The 19,865-nt window shown below is 43.3% G+C and overlaps 5 protein-coding genes and 1 long non-coding RNA gene across 8 annotated transcripts in view, besides 1 other annotated feature; 2 read left to right on the top strand and 4 right to left on the bottom strand.

The window, feature by feature from the left end:
* Nucleotides 1-7,164, top strand: part of sqa (spaghetti-squash activator) — a 31,774-nt gene extending 24,610 nt beyond the window's left edge. For 2 of the 3 annotated variants that reach the window (NM_001273903.2, NM_165693.4), the window contains exons 4-9: nt 2,255-2,492; nt 2,747-2,850; nt 3,541-3,693; nt 3,764-4,046; nt 4,282-4,459; nt 5,612-7,164. In NM_001273903.2, the coding sequence (NP_001260832.1) occupies nt 2,255-2,492; nt 2,747-2,850; nt 3,541-3,693; nt 3,764-4,046; nt 4,282-4,459; nt 5,612-6,993 (2,338 nt within the window). In that variant the 3' untranslated portion in view covers nt 6,994-7,164. Of the gene's footprint in view, nt 1-2,254; nt 2,493-2,746; nt 2,851-3,540; nt 3,694-3,763; nt 4,047-4,281; nt 4,856-5,611 lie in introns of those variants that run through there. The other variant, NM_136670.3, reaches the window with a different exon arrangement.
* A 91-nt stretch (nt 7,165-7,255) lies between these two features.
* dap (dacapo) lies at nt 7,256-11,191 on the bottom strand. The gene is made up of 3 exons (NM_057600.6): nt 10,409-11,191; nt 9,949-10,349; nt 7,256-8,601 (listed from the first exon to the last, which is right to left on the bottom strand). The coding sequence occupies exons 1-3, from the start codon at nt 10,570-10,572 to the stop codon at nt 8,429-8,431; spliced, it is 738 nt and encodes a 245-aa protein (NP_476948.1). The 5' UTR covers nt 10,573-11,191; the 3' UTR covers nt 7,256-8,428.
* A 1,824-nt stretch (nt 11,192-13,015) lies between these two features.
* Nucleotides 13,016-14,816, top strand: lncRNA:CR44292 (long non-coding RNA:CR44292). Its single transcript, NR_124488.1, has 2 exons — nt 13,016-13,581; nt 13,896-14,816. It is a non-coding gene; the product is annotated as a long non-coding RNA:CR44292 (long non-coding RNA).
* On the bottom strand, nt 14,790-15,976 carry CG10459 (uncharacterized protein). Its single transcript, NM_136669.4, has one exon. The coding sequence runs from the start codon at nt 15,939-15,941 to the stop codon at nt 14,973-14,975; it is 969 nt and encodes a 322-aa protein (NP_610513.2). The 5' UTR covers nt 15,942-15,976; the 3' UTR covers nt 14,790-14,972.
* Nucleotides 15,932-17,245, bottom strand: CG1773 (uncharacterized protein). The gene is made up of 4 exons (NM_136668.4): nt 16,929-17,245; nt 16,821-16,872; nt 16,564-16,757; nt 15,932-16,491 (listed from the first exon to the last, which is right to left on the bottom strand). The coding sequence occupies exons 1-4, from the start codon at nt 17,218-17,220 to the stop codon at nt 16,076-16,078; spliced, it is 954 nt and encodes a 317-aa protein (NP_610512.1). The 5' UTR covers nt 17,221-17,245; the 3' UTR covers nt 15,932-16,075.
* A 119-nt stretch (nt 17,246-17,364) lies between these two features.
* CG30002 (uncharacterized protein) lies at nt 17,365-19,128 on the bottom strand. Its single transcript, NM_001169629.1, has 4 exons — nt 18,814-19,128; nt 18,706-18,757; nt 18,448-18,641; nt 17,365-18,375 (listed from the first exon to the last, which is right to left on the bottom strand). The coding sequence occupies exons 1-4, from the start codon at nt 19,103-19,105 to the stop codon at nt 17,978-17,980; spliced, it is 936 nt and encodes a 311-aa protein (NP_001163100.1). The 5' UTR covers nt 19,106-19,128; the 3' UTR covers nt 17,365-17,977.
* Nucleotides 17,399-17,645: a mobile genetic element.
* Nucleotides 19,129-19,865: the final 737 nt, after the last annotated feature.

Raw genomic sequence — 19,865 nt, 5'->3', positions numbered from 1 at the left:
CAGGCCCGTACAAATGAATGTGTTCAGTTTGCTTGTCCCTGTCTCGTGGGCGTGACTCCTTTTCTGTGTTTCTCTATAAATACAGTATAAATGTTTATGTATATAGGTTAGACTGGGCTTTATTTGGCGACCAAGAGTTAGAGTCGTTTGGATAGTCGGATAAGATGCACTTTCAAAGCATAAGAAATGAATTAGAATGTTAAAATTGTATTTAAGTAAAGTAAACACTCTGGTCACCGAATACGGTCCACCCTAATTTATACATTTGTAGTCCTCTATTCCACTATTCGTTAAGTTTGTTGTCCCTTTGCTGTTTGCCACATTGTTGCCGGGGACACAATATCTTGCAATCAGTGGGACTGTGCATAAAATGCGATTTACACGTACGCACATTATCGTAAACTAGTAAACTTTTCCGCCCCACACCCAAAACACGAAACACTCACACAAAGCCAGAAAGAAAAACCTCGAGCAACAGGTTTTCCCTCGGCACCCGAGCATTTATAGAAATTTACAGCAACTTTTATTTGCCTCGCGAAAGTTTTTCGCAGCTTCTTTGTTCGCAAATGAATGGTGACATGGGTTAAGGGTCTAATGGCCCATAAAAACGATTGAGGCAGGTGTTTCGGCCCACTGATTAGTCAACGGCCTTGACCCACATTCGCCTCTCAGGGTGGCAAACAATAAAACGAAAGAAACATGAAACAATTCCGTTTCCATAGACCCAGGACAAAGCCCCAAAAGACTTTGTCAACTTAAATTAATTTTCAACAAAACAAGGAAACTGCAGTTTGGACAACTTGTGCTGTTGTTCTGGTTGGTCCTGTTCTCCTTTCGCCGTTTTCCCCCTCCCGGAAAAGTTAATTGTTGACTGGCATAGTTCTCCTTGGCATATTCATAGCAGAATATTCAACTACTATCAACATATTTTCCAAAGAAGGGAATTCCTCGCCGAGATGAGGAGCAAGCCAAATGGTTTAAACATGCTGCCTTTCAACTATTTAGTTTCCATCGTGGCAAAGCCACTCAAAGGAAGTAAGCAGAATTGTCAAACTAAAACAAACAGCTAGTAGTTTAACTGAATTAAAATGGCACAGCTATCATTTTGCAATAAATATTTAAACATTTTGGCAATTGTTTCACACATCCCAAGCGACGGGAAAATTGTCGGGTGAAAAGCTTCATTGGATTTTCTCAAATCACTGGATTTACTAGATGAAATTTTTAATGAACCCATTTTAATGAAATGCACTTTAAGTGATTTTCATTTGGATAATGGACTTTTATGGGCACCCAGAGAAATGTTTATCACATCAGTGGGTATTCATTTCAATTAGAGAAAAATAGCTCGTCTTGTTAGACAATTTATAAAAATATTCTATATCGATCGATTATAAATGCACACAAACATATACAATACATTACCGAAGATATTTCACGTTTGTTTCACTTCAAGTTACTTGTTCATGATTTGCTTGATTTGTACAAATTGTTATTGTATTTACATGTATGTTTTTAAAAATAGATGAAGGGGCGTCCAAATATTATCAGAGTATTTACATCGTTCAACACAAGCTGCATAATCAGAGCAAACAAAATGTCAGCTACTGTCCATCAGTTGGATAGCAATATTCCATTTCAAACGATGCACAAAGATCTACATGCAATTTTAATTTACTCAATTTCGGGGTGAAGTGCATCAACTAGCTAACAACCCGAAAAAACAGAGAAAAACTAATGAATTGCGGCTTTTCTCCTATCTTTTTCGAATTTTTTCATGGGCATCTGATGGAGGAATGGAACGGCAGGATTTTTGTGATGTGTTGTCGACACTTGAGGCAAATCTCGGATGACATTTGTCCGAGTGCCTGAACATAATTCCCTCCGATTCCAATTCTGATTCTGATTCTGATTCCGACTCCGATTCCAATCGGCATGCCGTTAGTTGATGCCCGTCACTCGAGCGGATGGATGCTCATGGATTATCTGATTTTCGTGTCCTGGCAGGGCAATCTGTACTCTTGTAAATAACATAACTAGTTTAGTTTGGGTGGTGGTCAGGTAAGGTAACTAAAACCGAAGCTTAAACCTATGGTTACGACCAGGTGAGGAGACTAATTGAAAAGCAATAACTCTGCTTATGGTGCTTGGTTTGCATGATTCGTTTCGTTTTGTCTGCAGTCCATAGTATGCACTTCTGCTTTCACATTTTCCCTCTGTCTAATTTAACTCACTTTTTTTCTGACCTTCACAGCATCGAAGGAGGTGAGCTCTTTGATCGCGTGGTGGACGATGAGTTCGTCCTCACCGAACGAGTCTGCCGCGTCTTCATCCGCCAGGTGTGCGAGGCCATGGCCTTCATCCACGGCAATGGAATAGTCCACCTCGATCTGAAGCCCGAAAACATTTTGGTGCTCACACAGAAGGGCAACCGCATCAAGATCATTGACTTCGGACTGGCTCGTAAATTTGATCCTGATAAGCGACTCAGAGTAAGTAGATCTTGCTAAACTCTATAAACAAATTGGTTTTCACTTTGGAAGTAATATCCTAATGCCTAACTTTTTATGTAACAATTACCAGAAATTAACTGAAGGCCTAAAAAACATTTTTAATAACATTTTCTTAAAACTCATGATGTTAGTTAGTCCTTATATCTTAGATGCATATTATGATTGGGGAGCTAGTATTTTAGTTATTTATAATTATTATATTATTATTAATGTAATACCGAATATTTCAATAGGTTCTCTTCGGCACTCCGGAATTTGTGGCGCCAGAAGTTGTGAACTTTGACTGTATATCGTATGGAACAGATATGTGGAGTGTTGGCGTTATATGCTATGTGCTGTAAGTTTTATACATTTAATGTACAACATGTATTACAAAGCAAAAAAGTTTATACAAGCCTTTGATGTCTAATGTTAGATGTACGCATTGGGTTTTATTAAGTTATATTTAAATTTCTTGAACAGAGAATACTGAAGATCAAAACTGAAAAAATAATTTGAAAAGGAAAGCACAATTTTTTTACTTTTAGATCAATTCTTTAAATAAATCCACTAATATTCTCTTAATAAACTTACAAGTCAAATAGATGTTTATAAATCCTATTAACATCTATAGAAATCATAAAGTGTATTCTTGATCTTACTTACCAAAGTCATCATTTAAAAAGAAAAGCCTATCCGAGGATGTTTAGTTTAGTCATCTCTAGAGTAAAGCTAGCTCAATATTTTCGAACCATTTATATTTCAGCCCGAGCAATTAGAAATTTAATCAAGACCCGCACTTATATCTTAAGGGTAGGTGCTTGGGAGAAAACCAATTAAAAGTGTGTACCAGCTAAAAATGTGATAATCAAAAGGTGGTGGTTGGCGTGGCGTATCTGCTCCCACTCCTTGGCGAATTTAATTTAGTTAATTAAGTGTTGGTTTTGTGTTTTTATTTATTCTACTTACGCTGCTTTCACATTACATGTTTATTGACTCTCCCACACCTCGAAACCACACACAACCCCATATGATGGTTTGGATACAGCATCTCAGGACTGTCGCCTTTCATGGGCGAGAACGACATTGAAACAATGTCAAATGTAACCATTGCAAAATACGACTTCGAGGATGAATGCTTTAATGGCATATCCCCCGAGTGTCTGGATTTCATAGCCAAGCTGCTGGCCAAGGACCTGAGGTGGGTGTTTCGATTCTCCCCCTAATTAGAGTCTGGTTGCTAACCCGTCTCCGGATTTCCATTTCCCCAGCACCCGGATGACAGCCGCCGAGTGCATGAAGCACAAATGGCTTCAGCAGCGGCCGGCCACCGCCGCCACGGCCACGCCCATCACAAAGGCCGCCTCCGCGGCGTCGAAGTCGCGCCTGAAGTCTGTGTCTCCGGTGACAGCTCCCTCGGAATCCTCCGAGGACTCCACGGAAACCATTGAGGACGAAGACGACGAGGAAGAGGTTGCCGTGCAGCAGGCGAAGCAGAAAGACCAGCAGCAGGACGAGGAGCTGGCCAATCTCTGCGGCGACGCTGAACTTGAGGTGAGAAATTGGGACACAAGTCCTGTGAGGCTTTCAAACTAGCAAACGGGTGTCACATATCCAGAACTGGTCTGCTAAAGCCATTTTGTAGCCATTTTGTAGATGTACTCGTGCATCACTGTTCCTCGATAAGTTATTTGAACCTTAACCTATAGCTCGGAAACTTAGAGGTAGTTTTCCGTTCTCAACCCACACAAACAATAATTGTACCCTTCGCAACTGTTTCCTTTTCCAGAACAAAGAACTGGATGCCACGAAGGACAACCTTAAGAACTTCATCGTGCGCTGGGAGACGCATCCGAACAGTCCGTACGTGTTCGACGTGGAGGGGAATGTGATTGCTCCGCTGAGCGAGACGAGCTACCCCCATCCCAGGAGGACCCACGGCGCGGACAGCCTTTCCTCCTCCAGAGGTGAGTACGGATCCCAGCGACAGCGCGACCGACACGCCCTCATCCACGGCAAATGAGGCATCCGCATCGCATCGCACCTCCAACTGCATCCTGCAATCGGATCGACTTTGTATATTACACGATTAACTTGTCAAACTAATTGTTGTTCTTAACTTGAATGTGGACCAAGCTGGCTAGCTGACTCTCTGTCCGTATCTTCTATCTTTCTTTGTCTCTTTGTTAACCCCACCTCTTTGCTAGAATCAATCCTTGTCTTCGGACGAGGGAGGACCAGCTTGCCAGACAGAACTGTTGTTTATGTTTAAGTAACCCTAGCATTAAGCTATATGCCTGGCATCCTTGTAGCGGATGACCAGCCCTATTAACCACTTTACACTGTGATAAAGACAGCCATTGAAAAAAAAAAGAAAACAACTACATGAAAATATATGGAAAATATAATTTTAACTTTAGCACAAAGATACATCTCTGTAGTTTCTTCGAGATGAGAAACCCAAATCGATTTCGCTCCTTACCAATCCCATCCAATCCCAAATCCGAAACCCCTAGAAACTACCCTAATCCCCAGTTCAGATTTAGATCAACACACATGCTCGTATAGCCACAGTTTCTGGTCTGCCAGCCAGGTAAGCCCAACATCCAGCTCAGAACACCAATCATCCGCAGAGATCGCAGTCAAATTCCAAAGTCAGTCTCATGTTCATTTGTGGTTTGTCCGTCAGGAAGAATTACTATATATATCAAAGTTTCAAAAAAAAGTTAAAAGTTAGATCCAAAAGTTACGCACATGTAAAAGAATATAGCTCATTCTCAGTAAAATTTTCTTTTGAATCAGAATTAATAACACAATTTAATTATAAATATTTCAATTCGTAAGAGAAATATTAATTTTGTATAACCTTTTCTTTAGCAGCTGTATTGACGCATAGCTTTTTTTTGTGTAGAACATTAGTCAAACGCACATTTTGATGTTCCAAAGAGCCATATTACACAACTCTCTGAACTCATGAGCATGCTCGATCCGTATGTATATAACCATATTGTGTACATTAACCCGTCTGAAAACAGTTTTTGGCAATAACCCCATAACTTCTATGTAAACATATACGACTTCTATGGAAAAATGCTTATAGGTCTGTGCTATATTTCCAGTTTGTTCGCCTTCGCCCTGCGATTCAATATCCACTTTGACGGATGACGAACGGGGAGATATTGAAGATCTTCCGGAAGAGGACGAATCCCGCAGTGCGGAAAACGAGAGTCCTCGCTCGGTGGCCACGCCCATCAACGAGTCTCGGGAGAAGCTGTTCCCGACGGTAGCCACCTCCAGTCCGTCAACTCCCACGCCGCAGCATCTCTTCAACGAGAACTTCGATGAGTTCTCTGGCAGCCAGTCCACCGCCCAGCAGCAGCGCAGCATGAAGAGCTATCTGCACACCTTCGATCGAAGGAACTCGGATACCACGTACCTGCTGGGTCGGCGGAGTTCCGGAGAGCGGGTGAATCTGGCGGATGAGATACGAAAGCTATCCGATCACCTGCTCATGCTGGCCGAGATCAACACCAAGCTTGGGGATGCGAACAATAACGGGAGCAGCAGTGGAGCGCCTGCTGATCCTCCTGCTGCTGCTGCTGCTGCTGCTGCTCCTGTGCCAACCTCAACTGCTCCAGCATCTGTTGCTCCTTCTGGCAGTACTTCTAGTAAAACCTCGGAGATCAGCCAGGAAGGCAATAGGTGGACCAGCAAAACCACTTCGAGCAGTAGCTGGAATCGTCCCACTTTGAAAGGAGGACTCTTCAGCCAGGCCAGCAGCAGTTCCCAGAGCCAAAGCACCTACGATGACGGAAAGGGCAAGACGAAGATCAGTTCGCTGTCTGTGAGATTGCAGCAGTCCATCGAGGAAACACCCAAGCTAAGCAACGGAAATAGCTCCTCTAGCAAATCCCTGGTCCAGTCGCAGCGAAAGTCCACGGTGCAAACCATGAGCAGTTCCAATGCCAGGAGCTTCACCAACCAGCAAGTACAAAGAACCAGCACCACCTCTTCCAAGGTGATCTCCAGCAGCACCAGAAGCAGTAACACCAGCTCCAGCAATTATATAGCCTCCAACGCCAGCAACTCAATCTCGACCAGCGCCAGCAACCCAAGCTCCACCGGCGCCAGCAATCCAATTACCACCAGCGCCAGCAACGAATCGGCCAGCAGTCGTCGAGCCAAGTTCAGGATAAATCAGATGAGTCGCGATGTGCCCGTTGGGCTGCCGGACACTCATCAAACCGTGAATCTGGAGGAGGCGGCCAACACCACCAAGGATTGCCTGCTGCATTTGTTGGAGAAATACAACGAGACCCGCATCCGCAATCCGGTGGGTCGTCACCAGAGCATCAGCGTGGACTGGCGGGTCAGCGACAATCTGGAGTACCGCTCCATGAGCTCCATCAACGCCTTCTTCCAGCGCCACAACCCCAATGGCGGCGGCCACAACGTACGCCACATTCAAGCCCAGCTGGAGGAGAAGGCGGCGGGCAAGTAGGTGCCCATATCCACAGCCCTCTGTATATATGCGATATATATATTTGTATGTAGAGTACAGATCAACTAATTGGCACATAGGTAAATCTACAAAGCGTCGAATGGAACAAATTAATATTTATGTACTTGATGTAAGCAATAAATCAAATTAATTTATTGAATAAAACTGAAGCAATGATTCGTTTCTATTGACGCGGGATTGAATTTTGTTGGCATCCCACGATATTTTATAAAAATGAAATTAAAAATTAAAAACGCGATTTATGTACTACCAACTAGAAAATCAAAAACAATTTATTGCAGAAAAACAAATATTAACTTATAAAATGTACAAAATTGTTTTAGTAAACTACATTTTACTGCTACGTCTACAACCAAAGTAATGCGGATGTGTTGGTAATTTTGAAACAGGACAATCGCGTTGTTTTTGTTTTGTTTATTGATGTATGAGTTGAATATGGTTTAATTATACATAGAGTGTCTATACATATAAATATTAGGAGAATACTTTGGATTTGTTCTTAGTTAGGCCTTACAAATTAATGCTTTGTATAAGTGTTATGAAGAATAGGCTCTGCCTATGTGTATAGTATGTATAATAATCTAGTTTTTGTACATGATAGTTTCAGGCAAAATTGTTTTCATAATTTGCCCAGAGATCATAGCAAATCATAAAAGACATTTTTAGCACTGGTTAAGAAATGAGAGCGCGACAATTTGTGTCCATTCGGCGGCATTCATATAAATAAGGCATCCAAACGTGCAGAAATTGACGAAGTTAATTCAAAGGCATTCCTCTTTTTTTTTTTTGTTTTCCACTGGTCGAATTGGTTACAATGTTAGTAGGTCGCAAAAACAAAGCAGCAATGAGCCGAAATGCGGCTTATTGGGGCATCGTTTTGGCGCCCTTAATATGCAAGACAAAACTCAATTCTACTCTCCCCTCAGTTTCAGTACTTGGATGAAGTGGCAGGGCAGAGAAAGGATGAGTTTTGTTCACCCGGCAAATTTCAAATGCAAAAGTTGCCGGCGAAATTTGCAAGGATTTCACAAAGTTATGTAAAGTTAGTATTCCATCGTTATAAAGGTTAAATTTCGGTTGGCTTCAAGATAGTTAAGACTAATTCCATTTAGCTTGCGGTCTCTCTCTTCTTGTTCAATAGTTGTTTGTTGTTAAGAACTAATCACTTAGTTTATGGCATTTCTCACTAGAGAAATCTAAAAAGTTTCATTTAGCTCGAGCTTACTGGTTGACTTACAACTAATTACTGGTTACGAGTAGTTGAAGACTAACGATTAATATTCGCAACTGTCGCCCTTGCACTGCATAAAAAGGTTCGTAATAAAAAATTAGGAAATACTACACAATCGCAGTGGCTTGTAAAAAATAAAATTACAAATTGCAATTCGGTGGGTTGGCCAGCGAATCTGGAGCATTAGTTGTGGCGCGGCCGCTTCAACATCGCCCCAAAGTGTGCCCCCAACCCAAATCCACCGCTGGAGCTGGAGCTGGAAGTGGCGGACGAACTGGGAGAACTGGTGCGCATGCGCTTTGCGGGCGATAGTTTCTTGGGTGCCTGGGCCAGACGTTTGCGCTCCTTCATGAATTCTGTAAACAAAGGAAGGAAAACGAGTGTTATTAATACGTGTTAGGTGGAATTGCCAAATCAAAGTCAGCTGCTGCATTTCCGGTTGCCCCTGTTCACAAGTCACTGATCCCTAAACAGCAGGCGCCGCCTGTTTTTCTGTTTTTGCACATTTTGATTTCGGTTTCGGGTAGATTCCCAGATTGTGGCACGTGGACGGCAGCACTTCCCTACCAGAGGGTTGCAGATCCGCACAGGGGTAGCAAATAAATGCCAGACGGCAGCCAGACAGTCGGTCTTTAGCCGGTTTTCAGGTAGTCCGGTGAAAGCAAGAGTGGTGGTGCTACATAACTGCATAAATTATGAGCTCTAGCTTACTGGCCAAAGCAGCAAAAAGTGCACTTTAAGTAAAGCGAGTTGAGGCGTTGGGGGATTCAAAGGCTTCCCTACTGACCACCCGATGCGGGTGCATTTATTATGTTCCGAACAGACACAATTTTTTTATGATTATAATTACACATGCATGTGCTAGTGGCATTTATAAAAAACGCTCAGTACAAAGCAATCAAAGGGAGGTTTGATAAGACCATGGACTCTGGATGGTGGTGCATTGAAAGCCGATCCCCAGACCCCTCTCCCGTTTTCTATAATGAGGTCAGGCCATAGACAAAGCGGAGTCACAGCTGTTGGCATTTATAGATGCAGCCAGCCAGCCCGCATGCTATCGATCTGGAAACCAACCCCCGCGTTGTGGAGGATCAGAAGAGAATCATTCGGTTTAGGGAGATGAGGAGCTGAAACAGCTGCAGTCAGCTTTGACTTACCCTTCTGGACGAAAATAAATCTCCCACAAAGCATTGGCTAATTGCTATAATTTGGGTCTAAGTTTCACGAAAAACGCCCACAACTAAAACGTGAATATAAACAATAAATGCGAAGGAGTGGACTTAAAACCAATCAAACAACCCCTTATGGAGTTTAGTATTGTAAGTACAAAATCCTGCACAAAATATTGGTTTGGCATAAAATCATTGATGAAAATCGTTTTCATCGAGTTTGCAAAACAAAGAGCACGAATCTACTTTTATATCTCGAGCACTATATTCGGAAATTTTTAGATAATACTCTCTACTCTACAGATAATTTTGAAAAATAATATCGTATCAGTCCGATTACAAAACAAGCCTGATAAGTTAAAAAAAAAAAAAAAACACCCTCAACTTCCTCCTGAGAACCGAAAATAAACAGGGAATAAAAGGAAAGCTATGGGAAAACACTTTGTAACGTCTATCGAAGTGAAATGAAGCCTGACCCTGGGAACCGTCAAGCTCTACTGATCAAAATGGTGTAGAACATCCCCCAAAACTCACCTGTGATTTTTGGCTGTCTCTTGCGCAGGACTATGGAGGATGTGCTTGTCGTGCTGGAGGAGCTAAGCCGCATTGCCAGCGACTCGTCCTGGGAGTCGTAACAAGATTCATTATCCGTGTTCGACTCTAGCGAGGAATTGACCAGATTGGAGCCAAAGTTCTCCCGTTCTGAGCGCTCGTTGACCAAAATGTCCATGTCGCTAGGACTTGCATCCGCGGAAGGGCGTACGTGGGCGGCCCGTGTTAGGGTGTACATCTCTGGGGCGAAGCTCGACTCCTGGAAGCTGACGCGCTCCCAAATGTAGGGTGATTTTTCAGCTAAAGGGCAGCCGGCGCGGAAGTCAAAGCCCCATTTTTGCGTGGCCAGTTCTTGATGGCGCTCCAGTTCGGAATTAAAGGGTCTAAAGAGGATATATTGTTAGCTATTGGTCAAAATCCAACTGTTATTATAGAAACTCACGTTTTGTTGGCTGTACCCTCGGCGGATTTGGAGCTACCGAAGAGGTCACGCTTTATGCGATTCAACTGACGACCGCATGCCAGATTGCGACTCACCGCCGGGCTGCTGCTCATCTTGCAGAACTCACTGATCATCACAGGATTCAGGACTCGGGCACTGACCATGTTGAGTCAATATATATTTTTTTGGGATCCCCTAGTGTTTTCTACTCTGTTTTGAGACGCACTTTTCTTGCCACTTGTTTGCGAATTACACGCCAAAGCGAACTGTCAAACTTTTGGCGCCAAAACTTTGTGTTCAGACAGCCCCAAAAGAGAGAGAGGCAGTCTCCACACGAATACAAATCACGGTCTCCACACGCGAGCGTGTGTGTATGTGAGAGGGAGAGCGAGTGTTCTGTGTGTGCGTTGTGCTGCAGCTTATTTTACGTCTTGCTGCGTTCAAAAGTGAAATTTCACGCTGCAATTGTTTATAAAAATAATTATAAACAAATGCCTTGGTCCAATAGCACTTGGTCACTATCTTTGAATGGCGATTCGAACACACTGCACTGCTAGTCGACTCACAAAACGAAACGTTTGCGGGTCTCGTTGGAGTTTTTGTATGAGTTAGCTGCCAATGGCAGCACCTTTGTATTATATTTGTCTTTACAACTTGAAGTCGTTTTTACAGCGATGTTTGTTAACCTTTTCGGCTATGAGCGCACTGCGCACTAGATTTTTAAATATAGCGCTACCGATCGAAGCGAACCTCTCTCGACGAACTCGGAGAAACGAATAAAAGATAAATAAAACACTGGGCAAAAGCAAACGTCAAACAACCACCAGAGGCGTTGCCAACTGGAAATTCAGAGCGGTTCACGCTCTCTCTGTAGCAACCCTCGAATTCGAAAAGATCGGAAAAGCAGCAGGAGCGAAAGAGATAGGGAAAAAGAATGCGCTTTTAATGTTAATCATATCGAAAGAGCAATGCACTTCCTTTGAATTGTTCTTTAAACTTATATAGCAAACGTATAAAAAATACTCAGAAAAATAAAAGTTTCCTAACAAAATTTAACTAAGGCATCTGAGTTTAAAAGTTTTGATATTATGAGCTTTAATATAATTATTGATTGTTGGAATCATCATATAGTACAATATATAATACGTATTCATTATTATTATTATTATTATTATTATCATTATTTTCATTATTTCCTGTCAAATAATATTCACAGCTCATAAGCCCATAGTTCATTTGTAAACAGTATTCAACCAGATTTTATTTTTAATGTTTTTGAAATAACCAATTTAATTATATTTTAAACTGTCCAAGGTTCCTTCATAGAGCGTATCAAGAAAGTCGTCACAACTTCCACAACCTCTCTCTCTCTCACCATATGTCTCCCACTCTCTCGCACGCCATCTACCCATCCCTGCCATTTCCATCCGTGTGTTCTGTTCGCTGCCTTCTTGGTTGTTGTTGCATCGGTGGAGCTGTACTTTTAGTTGCGATTGCGATGGGAAGATACGAAAAAACGATGTTATGGTTTTGGTTTGTTTGGCCTCAAACTGGATTTTTAGTCGTCGGAGGGAAGTGGCAGGGGGCATTTGGGGCACCAATTCTTTTCACTTTCCTCGTGTTGCCAAGGGGAAAATCGCGCTTGCATTGTGGGGCACTGGTCCACCAAATATACATTTGTACGATGTATGTATGTATGTATGTAAAATAATGTGCACGTCTAGTTCGAATTTCCTTGTGGTGTTTGCATAGCACTGGGTATTTCAAATTTCCGTTATGGTTCACTTTGTGAAACGCAAGTTTTCTGCTCATTTCGTGCTGCATTTTCATAAAGTTTTTTTCCTTTCGTGTGCAAAATCGTAAAAAATTAAATTACACTACCAAAGGCAATAAAACGAGATTTATATTGTTTGAACAAATCCAATTAAATAAGAAGGAAAGAATTGGGACAAAGCCTTGGAAGTCAGATTCGTAGACTAAAGACATCATTTGCTTTGTCCTTTGCACTCGACGAAATAATGGGAAAACCCATCGGCTTTCCACACAAAAACCCGAGAAAAAAAAAAACAAGAAAAAACGGAGTGCAATCACCCCAAAAAAGGCAGAGATCGTTTGACGAACGTTCGATTAGGCAGCATCATCATCCATCCATAATTCGTTCCTTTCCACTCCCATAAGATCCGATCCCTTGTGGTTCGGTTTTCTGTTTATGGGACACACCCTCCCTCAAAAAGAAAAGCAACGTGAATTTACACACTTTATAACAAATTTGAGAATTCTACTGGCGTTCGGCGGCAGTCATGCCTGAAAACATAAACAACTCAAGAAGGAGTTTTTCGAAAGGGGAAGAGTTCGTGATCCCTTTAAGTAATTTCCTCCCGAGCAGGATATCCTGGCTTTATATGGGTTGTGTCAACACACGCGGAAAAACAAAAAAAAAAAAGGCTGAGAAAAGAGGTGGAAAAGCGGTTCTCAAGTGTCCCGCTTATGAGGGCAGATCCTAAAGGATTGTCGTGGAACGTGCGGGCATTGGATGGCACTCAAGGTATTCACTTGATTGCAGTCCTTAATGCTGGTAGGATCGAATTGGATCTTATCCGAATTCCCTAATATGCACTCAACTATGGCCCCCCCCCCCCCCCCCCGAGTAGATAAGGGCTAGGCAAATATCATCAGTGTTTCCTAGTCAAAGGTCGCGCGGTCGGTAGAACATTATCTCGTATCTACTAAAACCTCAACAAAGCCCAGTCCTGCCTTGTCTCGTATAAAATATACGTTACACTCATTTCGAATGCAACGCGTCTTATCGCCTCAGCACACAGCGGACAATCGAGCCAGCCCATTCCACCCCAGGAGGAGGTCAGAGATATCCCACTCTATATGGCAACTCATAGCCAAGAACCTAGTCCGATCCGCCACGTGTTCCGGTGGGGGTGCAAATGCTCAGCGAGCATGACCGGCCTGCTAAGTAACGCTCGAAAGTGGCGTAAGATATTTTTTTGAAACATTCTCGGCTCCGTAAGAAAATTACCATAAAAACTGTTCGGCGCACGGAACTGTGACCGCAATTTTGGAAGTTTTGCTAGGCAGGTGTGCTGCGACTAAGGACATTTCAGGGGTTCAACCCAACTTGTTGTGGGAGTGGCTCACTAAGAACTAATAACTTTTAATAGGTAAGAAAAGGGCCAATTGGAAATATATACTTTTTATAGTAGACACATAAAATTACGTTAGGATCCTGAAAAACCAGAAACCTATTAATTGATTTTTAATAATATGAAACTTTTTTGGGATAACTCGAGTTAGGACCCAGGGATTAATTGCACTAATGACCATCTGAGCAGCAAAGCCATTTATATATCTCAGCCACAGTCGTAGCGATCCCCATCAAAACACCAAAAACAACCCAAACGATCTTCTCCAAGTGTTACAAAGCATTTCTTCCTGGCAAATGACCAATCATTAATATTACAAAATCTCTGCGCAGGACATTTATAAATGACTTTTTGGTATCTTGGATCTTTTGCTCGGACAAATTGCGGTCGGATCGGTGGTTATTGATGGATTTTCCTTAAAGTGGAATGCAAATAGTCGGGCAAGTATGCAAATATTTGGACTGGCTACCGTACAGGCTAATCCTTTGCTGATCCTGTGGCTACTGTGCTACTTTCCATTCAAGCGATCAATCATGGAAAAGGCACTTGTGCTGACCAACACAAGCAACTAGCATGACAACTCATTTTATTAGAACAGTCTCTCCGGTGGACAAACATCCAAGGAGGTTGTGTGAAATGGTTCCCTGTTCCTGGTAAACGCGTGGAAAACGTGTTTTGGAAAATACTCATTGTTGGCTCAGCGTGATGCGAGGAACTCGTTTTATCAGCCAAGAAATTATAAATATTTATGAAAAACCTTTTGAGCGAACGCGGACCCAAGGAAAGATAAACAAACAGAGGCACGGAGTCAAGAAGTTGTCAAACGCAAAGTATCTTAGGTCAGGAAAGCAGATCAGTCAGAGATGTATCTCCTGGTGTCTATTTGTACATGCTATCTGGCTATCTGGCGCAGAACTACCCCAAGAACGGAGGAAACCTCAGTCACTTTGTTGGATACATATTCGGCGCATTAGATGACTTTAGATGACTGGGGAGTCCCCATCTCCCCGAACAAACTCAAATAATAATAAAAAACGCATTTATGACTCGACTTCATCGGGTGAGAAACGCCATAAAGCAGCGAGGCAATCGGCGTCGGCGATCGTTTAACGTAGGAAAATACAGAAAACCGAAATCCTTTCGAAAATCATCCACAAAACAGGTTGGAAAAGGGAGTCCGATATAGTAAGATGGCCATAAAATGCAGGTAGACCGCTCGGTCATTTGGGGGTTTTCAATCACAAGACGAATTTATTAACAGGGGGGAAAAAAGGAACAGTGACCCTTCTCAGATTTTGATCATGGGCAAAGATGCAACAGAATGAAAAAAATAAAAAAAAAAAGAAATGAACCAAGATGAAAACTCAAATCAAAACGGTGTACAGTTGTGCATGGGGTGTGGTGTGCGTTCAACTGATGGATCCATTCTTCTCCCCATCGTCTTCGTCTTTGAGGTGGCCCACTACAGACGCCTGTTTGGGGTTCATTTGCCAGAGAATGATACTGCCATCTTGGGATCCAATGGCACACACCTCGCCATCCGGGCTGAAGCTCAGTGCTAGCACTGCGGATGGTTCCTGAGATACATAAAGACCCCTATCAACATCTGTGTCGTAGTCGTATTTGAAGGAGTAGCCCATGTTGTTGCCGCACACGTAGATTCCCTTGTTGGGACTCAGCGATGCCGCAGTCACCTTGTAGGGCAGCTTGCGATGCTTGAGCACTTCGAAGCTCTTGGGGTCCAGGAAGATCACTCCGCCGGCATAGGCTATGGTCACTATATCGCCGCTGTGGTGCAGCTCCAACGACTTGACGTGGTGCGGCAGGAAAATAGAGTTAGTTCTCGTGCCGGTCCGGCAGTCCCACATCCTCACAGTGCGATCATATGAAGAGGAGAGGAAGCAGTGTTCCTCCAAGCAGAAGATTACATCCCTCACACCGCGGCTGTGGCCACGGAACTCCATCAGGGGAGCTTTCTCCGATTGTTCCATGTCGAAGAGGGCGAGTGGAGATTCCTGATCGATGCAGCCGGTCAACAGGCGAGTGGCCTTCGGATTCAAGTCCACACACGCCACTGTTTTGGTATGTCTAAGCTTCTTCAGCTGTTTCCCCAACAGGGCATCCCAGACTCGCACTTTGCAGTCTGCACCGCCACTGGCCAGGATCTTGGCATCGTGGCTTAAGGATACCGACCACACACTGTCCGTGTGCTTTCTTAGGTGCGTAATACAGTCGCCAGTGTCGCCGTGTCGCAGTGCTGCAACGCCATCCAGTCCGGCTGAGGCCAAAAAGTATCCAGTATCGTAGTCCCTGTTAAAAGATAACTCCACCACTGAGTCCGAGTGTCCCGGACACAGGACTCCGATTTCATGCCTCATTTTATGTATTTGATTTTAAATTACTTGCTATACAAATGAACGACACAAAATCATGGACTACTAGATCGTACACATTAATAATTCACATCTTTTTCAAGTTAAGGAAAAATCGAAAATTATCAACACCAGTACGTTTACCTATGCAAACTTCCTTTAAAATCCGATAATTCTGCCATCTTGGCGAGTATCCAGGGCACATAGGTGGGTACATCCATGTAGTAGGCCTTCTGACCAGCACCGCAGTTTTGGCTTCCAGTGCTGACCACACCAAATTGTACGGTTCGAGCCTTGCCAAACAACGTGGTCTTCCATATGAGCGGTCCACCGGAGTCCCCAGTGCACGTGTCCACATAATCTCCATTGGCGCAAAGGAAGGAAGTATCCCTGCCGTCGGTGCACTTCTCAGTGTTTATATGGACCTCCATTGTACTGTTGGCGAAGCGCCGACTTTCCGTTCTCCCCCAGCCCACAGCCATGTAGGATTGTCCCAGCTGCAAGGTAAACGCCAAGAGTTCATCCGTCAGGGGTAGACATATGGGTCGTATGTGATCTAAAGAAGCATATTATCAAAGGAATATATTTCATACTTTTCATACTTATTTGCATGTAAGGCTATTCTTACCTTTAAAGACCACTTTCTTGTTTAGTTTTATCAGAGCAATATCATACCCGGGATAGAAGAGGTTAAACTCCTCGTGAAGAATCCACTTGTCGATGGTAAACTCCTCCACGGGCAGTGCGCAAACCCGTTGATAATTGTAGGTGACGCAGTCACTTGTGGAACTAATGTCGAGCTCTCCCAGCCACACTCTTATCCTGTTTATGACCCAGGCTCAGAAAAATAAAAAGTCAAGAAAGAATAATACAAGTCATACTTACTCCTTAGATCGGGGACACATTTTGAAGCAGTGCGCGGCAGTCAAAACAAAGACTAAATCAAGCAAAATGAGTAGTTTAAAGAAGGGGAAGTGATTTTGGCATAAATACGTTCTGAGAGAAGAGAGCCTCCACAGCGGCACATCTCTATATCACCGGAAATGTGGAGAAAAGCCATCCAAGGCTGGGACAACAGCGAAGATTTCCTGCCGCCGGTGATCCGCCGTCGAAGCCTTTGGGCGGGAATCAGATTCGATAGGACACCGCAATCCTGTTGTGTCAACTGTTCGTAAGCCAGAAGCTCGTGTGGTGTCCAATCTTCCCTTCCGGCTTGAGAAGAAGGTGGACAGCTAAGGCAGAGAATGCCCCAAATTAGGGCAGTGATCCCGAGAGGACTGTTCATGATCCGAGCTCAGATGAGAAACTGAAAGCCTATGCACTTTACTGTCAATAGCATATTCTTATCGCCGCATGTAATCAGTTCGTATTCCCAGAAGAGCAAGTATATAAGGTAGCATTTTATAAATATAGAATTTTCTTCATCATTGTACAATATCATCAAAACTCAAGATTTTTTATTTTTTTATAACCGTTAAGCGTAGAGTAAAAGAGTATATAAGATTCGTTGAAACTCATGTTTCTCATAGAAGGATGCGTTTCCGACTATATAAAGTATATATATTATTGATGCGGATCAATAGCCGAGACGCTCTGGTCATGACCGTTCGTTGTCCGTCCGTCTGTCCGATGTACATGGTAATCTTTGGAACAATAAATGCTAGAAAGTTGAGATTAAGCAATTAAGATTTCAGAGACGAAAGTACCCATTACTGCAGTCCCTTTTAAAAGTTTACTCCACCACCGAGTCCGAGTGTCCCAGATACAGGACACCAATCTAATTACTCATATTGTGTAATTGGTTTTAAAATTCTTGCAATACAACTGTGCCTAATGTGACTTTTCCGATTTCGTATTTCGCTATACATATTTCTTGATGCGACTACCGATCTGAACAACACAAAAACGTGAGCTACTAGATCTGACATCTTTATAACTAAGCTTATAGAAGTTAAGGCCTTCGGGTGACCAAAAAGAATCGAAAATTATCAACACCAGTGAAACGCGCATGCGTATTCGCATCTTTAGTTAACAGAGTTTACTTAAACATCCGAGAATTCTGCCATCTTTTCAAGTATCCAGGGCATATAGGTGGGTACATCCATGTAGTAGGCCTTGTGACCAGCACCGCAGTTTTGGCTTCCAGTGCTGACCACACCAAATTGTACGGCTCGATCCTTGCCAAACAACGTGGTCTTCCATAAGAGCGGTCCACCGGAGTCCCCATTGCATGTGTCCACATAATCTCCACTGGCGCAGAGGAACGAAGTATCCCTGCCGTCGGTGCACTTCTCAGTTCTTATATCCACCTCCATTGTACTGTTGGCATAGCGTAGACTCTCCGTTTTTCCCCAGCCCACCGCCATGAAGCGTTGTCCCAGCTGCAAGGTAAACGCCAAGAGTTCGTCGGTCAGGGGCAGGCATATGGGTCGTATGTGATCTGAAAAAGCATATTTTCATTATATCTTTATCTATTGCTAAAACCTTGTGTGTTTAGCTTGGGCATTCTAACCTTTAAAGACCACTTTCTTGTTTAGTTTTATCAGGGCAATATCATACCCGGGATAAAAGAGGTTAAACTCCTCGTGAAGAATCCACTTGTCGATGGTAAACTCCTCCACGGGCGGAGCGCAAACCCGTTCATAATTGTAGGTGGTGCAGTCACTTGTGGAACTAAGGTCGAGCTCTCCCAGCCACACTCTAATCCTGATTAAGATCCAGCATCAAAAAATATAAATAGTCATGAAAGAATAATACAAATCTCACTTACTCCTTAGATCGGGGACACATTTTGAAGCAGTGCGCGGCAGTCAAAACAAAGACTAAATCAAGCAAAATGAGTAGTTTGAACTGGGGGAAGTGATTTTGGCATAAATACGTTCTGAGATAAGAGAGCCTCCACAGCGGCACATCTCTAAGTCACTTGCGATATGAAGAAACGCCATCCAAGGCTGAGACATTAGCGACGATTTTCTGCCGCCGGTGATCATAAAACGAATCCTTACGGCGGGAATCTGATTCGATCGGACACCGCAATCCTGTTGTGTCAGGTTCTCGTAGACCAGGCGCTGGCCTGGTGTCCAATCTTCCATTCCGGCTTCAGATAAAGGTGGACACGTAAGGCAGAGAATGCCCCAAACTAGGGCAGTGATCGCAAGAGGACTGTTCATGATCCGAGCTCAGATGGAAAACTGAAAGTGCACTATAAAGCTCACTTTACTATCAATAGAATATGTCTATCGTCGAATGTAATCAGTTGGAATTCCCGGAAGAGCAGGTAGATTATTATAAATACAGTACACTCATTTACTGTGGTACATTAAATAGGATTGGTACATGGATTTTTAGCAATATTTACTTAAGATTTCCGAAACGCTTTCTTATCACGTGATAAAGCACTCTGCTTTTGAGCCGAAAAGCGAGCGCCCAATAAAGAGTTTCCCCGTCGCTTCTCCGCTTTTCCTTTGCCACTTTTAATTTAATAGAAAGCACACAGCCCCAAGGTCCTGGGTGGCATCCTGATTGTGCCAAAGTCGGTATCCGTCATCACTTGTTAATCTCACTTAAACGTTTCAGCGGATATTGTATGGCCCGCATACCCGAACATTTTTCGGCAAACAGCGGAAGATGCCAAACTACTCGCAACTTTGTTGGCAAAGGAGCGCCAGGATATTAGCAAGGTGCAAAAGGACGTGGGGGGTGTAATGTATATTAAATGCACTCCAGCAAATTCAATTCATATTTCAGAACGTTTTGCTTTCATTATGCGGCCGAACAATGGAGACGCCGTGGCACGAGTTCTCTGCCCTTGAGAGGATCCATTTCACCTGTAGGATGACACCTGTGCATACACAAGCAGGCTAACACAATGCTGCGGATAAGAAGCATCTTCCCACACCTTTTGGCAATCTCTGACTTTGTCCCTCATCC

This window comes from Drosophila melanogaster, chromosome 2R (genome assembly GCF_000001215.4).
Source record: "Drosophila melanogaster chromosome 2R".
Taxonomy (NCBI): Eukaryota; Metazoa; Arthropoda; class Insecta; order Diptera; family Drosophilidae; genus Drosophila; species Drosophila melanogaster.
The sequence above is the reverse complement of the archived record's forward strand: the minus strand, read 5'-3'. Positions and strand labels throughout refer to the sequence as shown.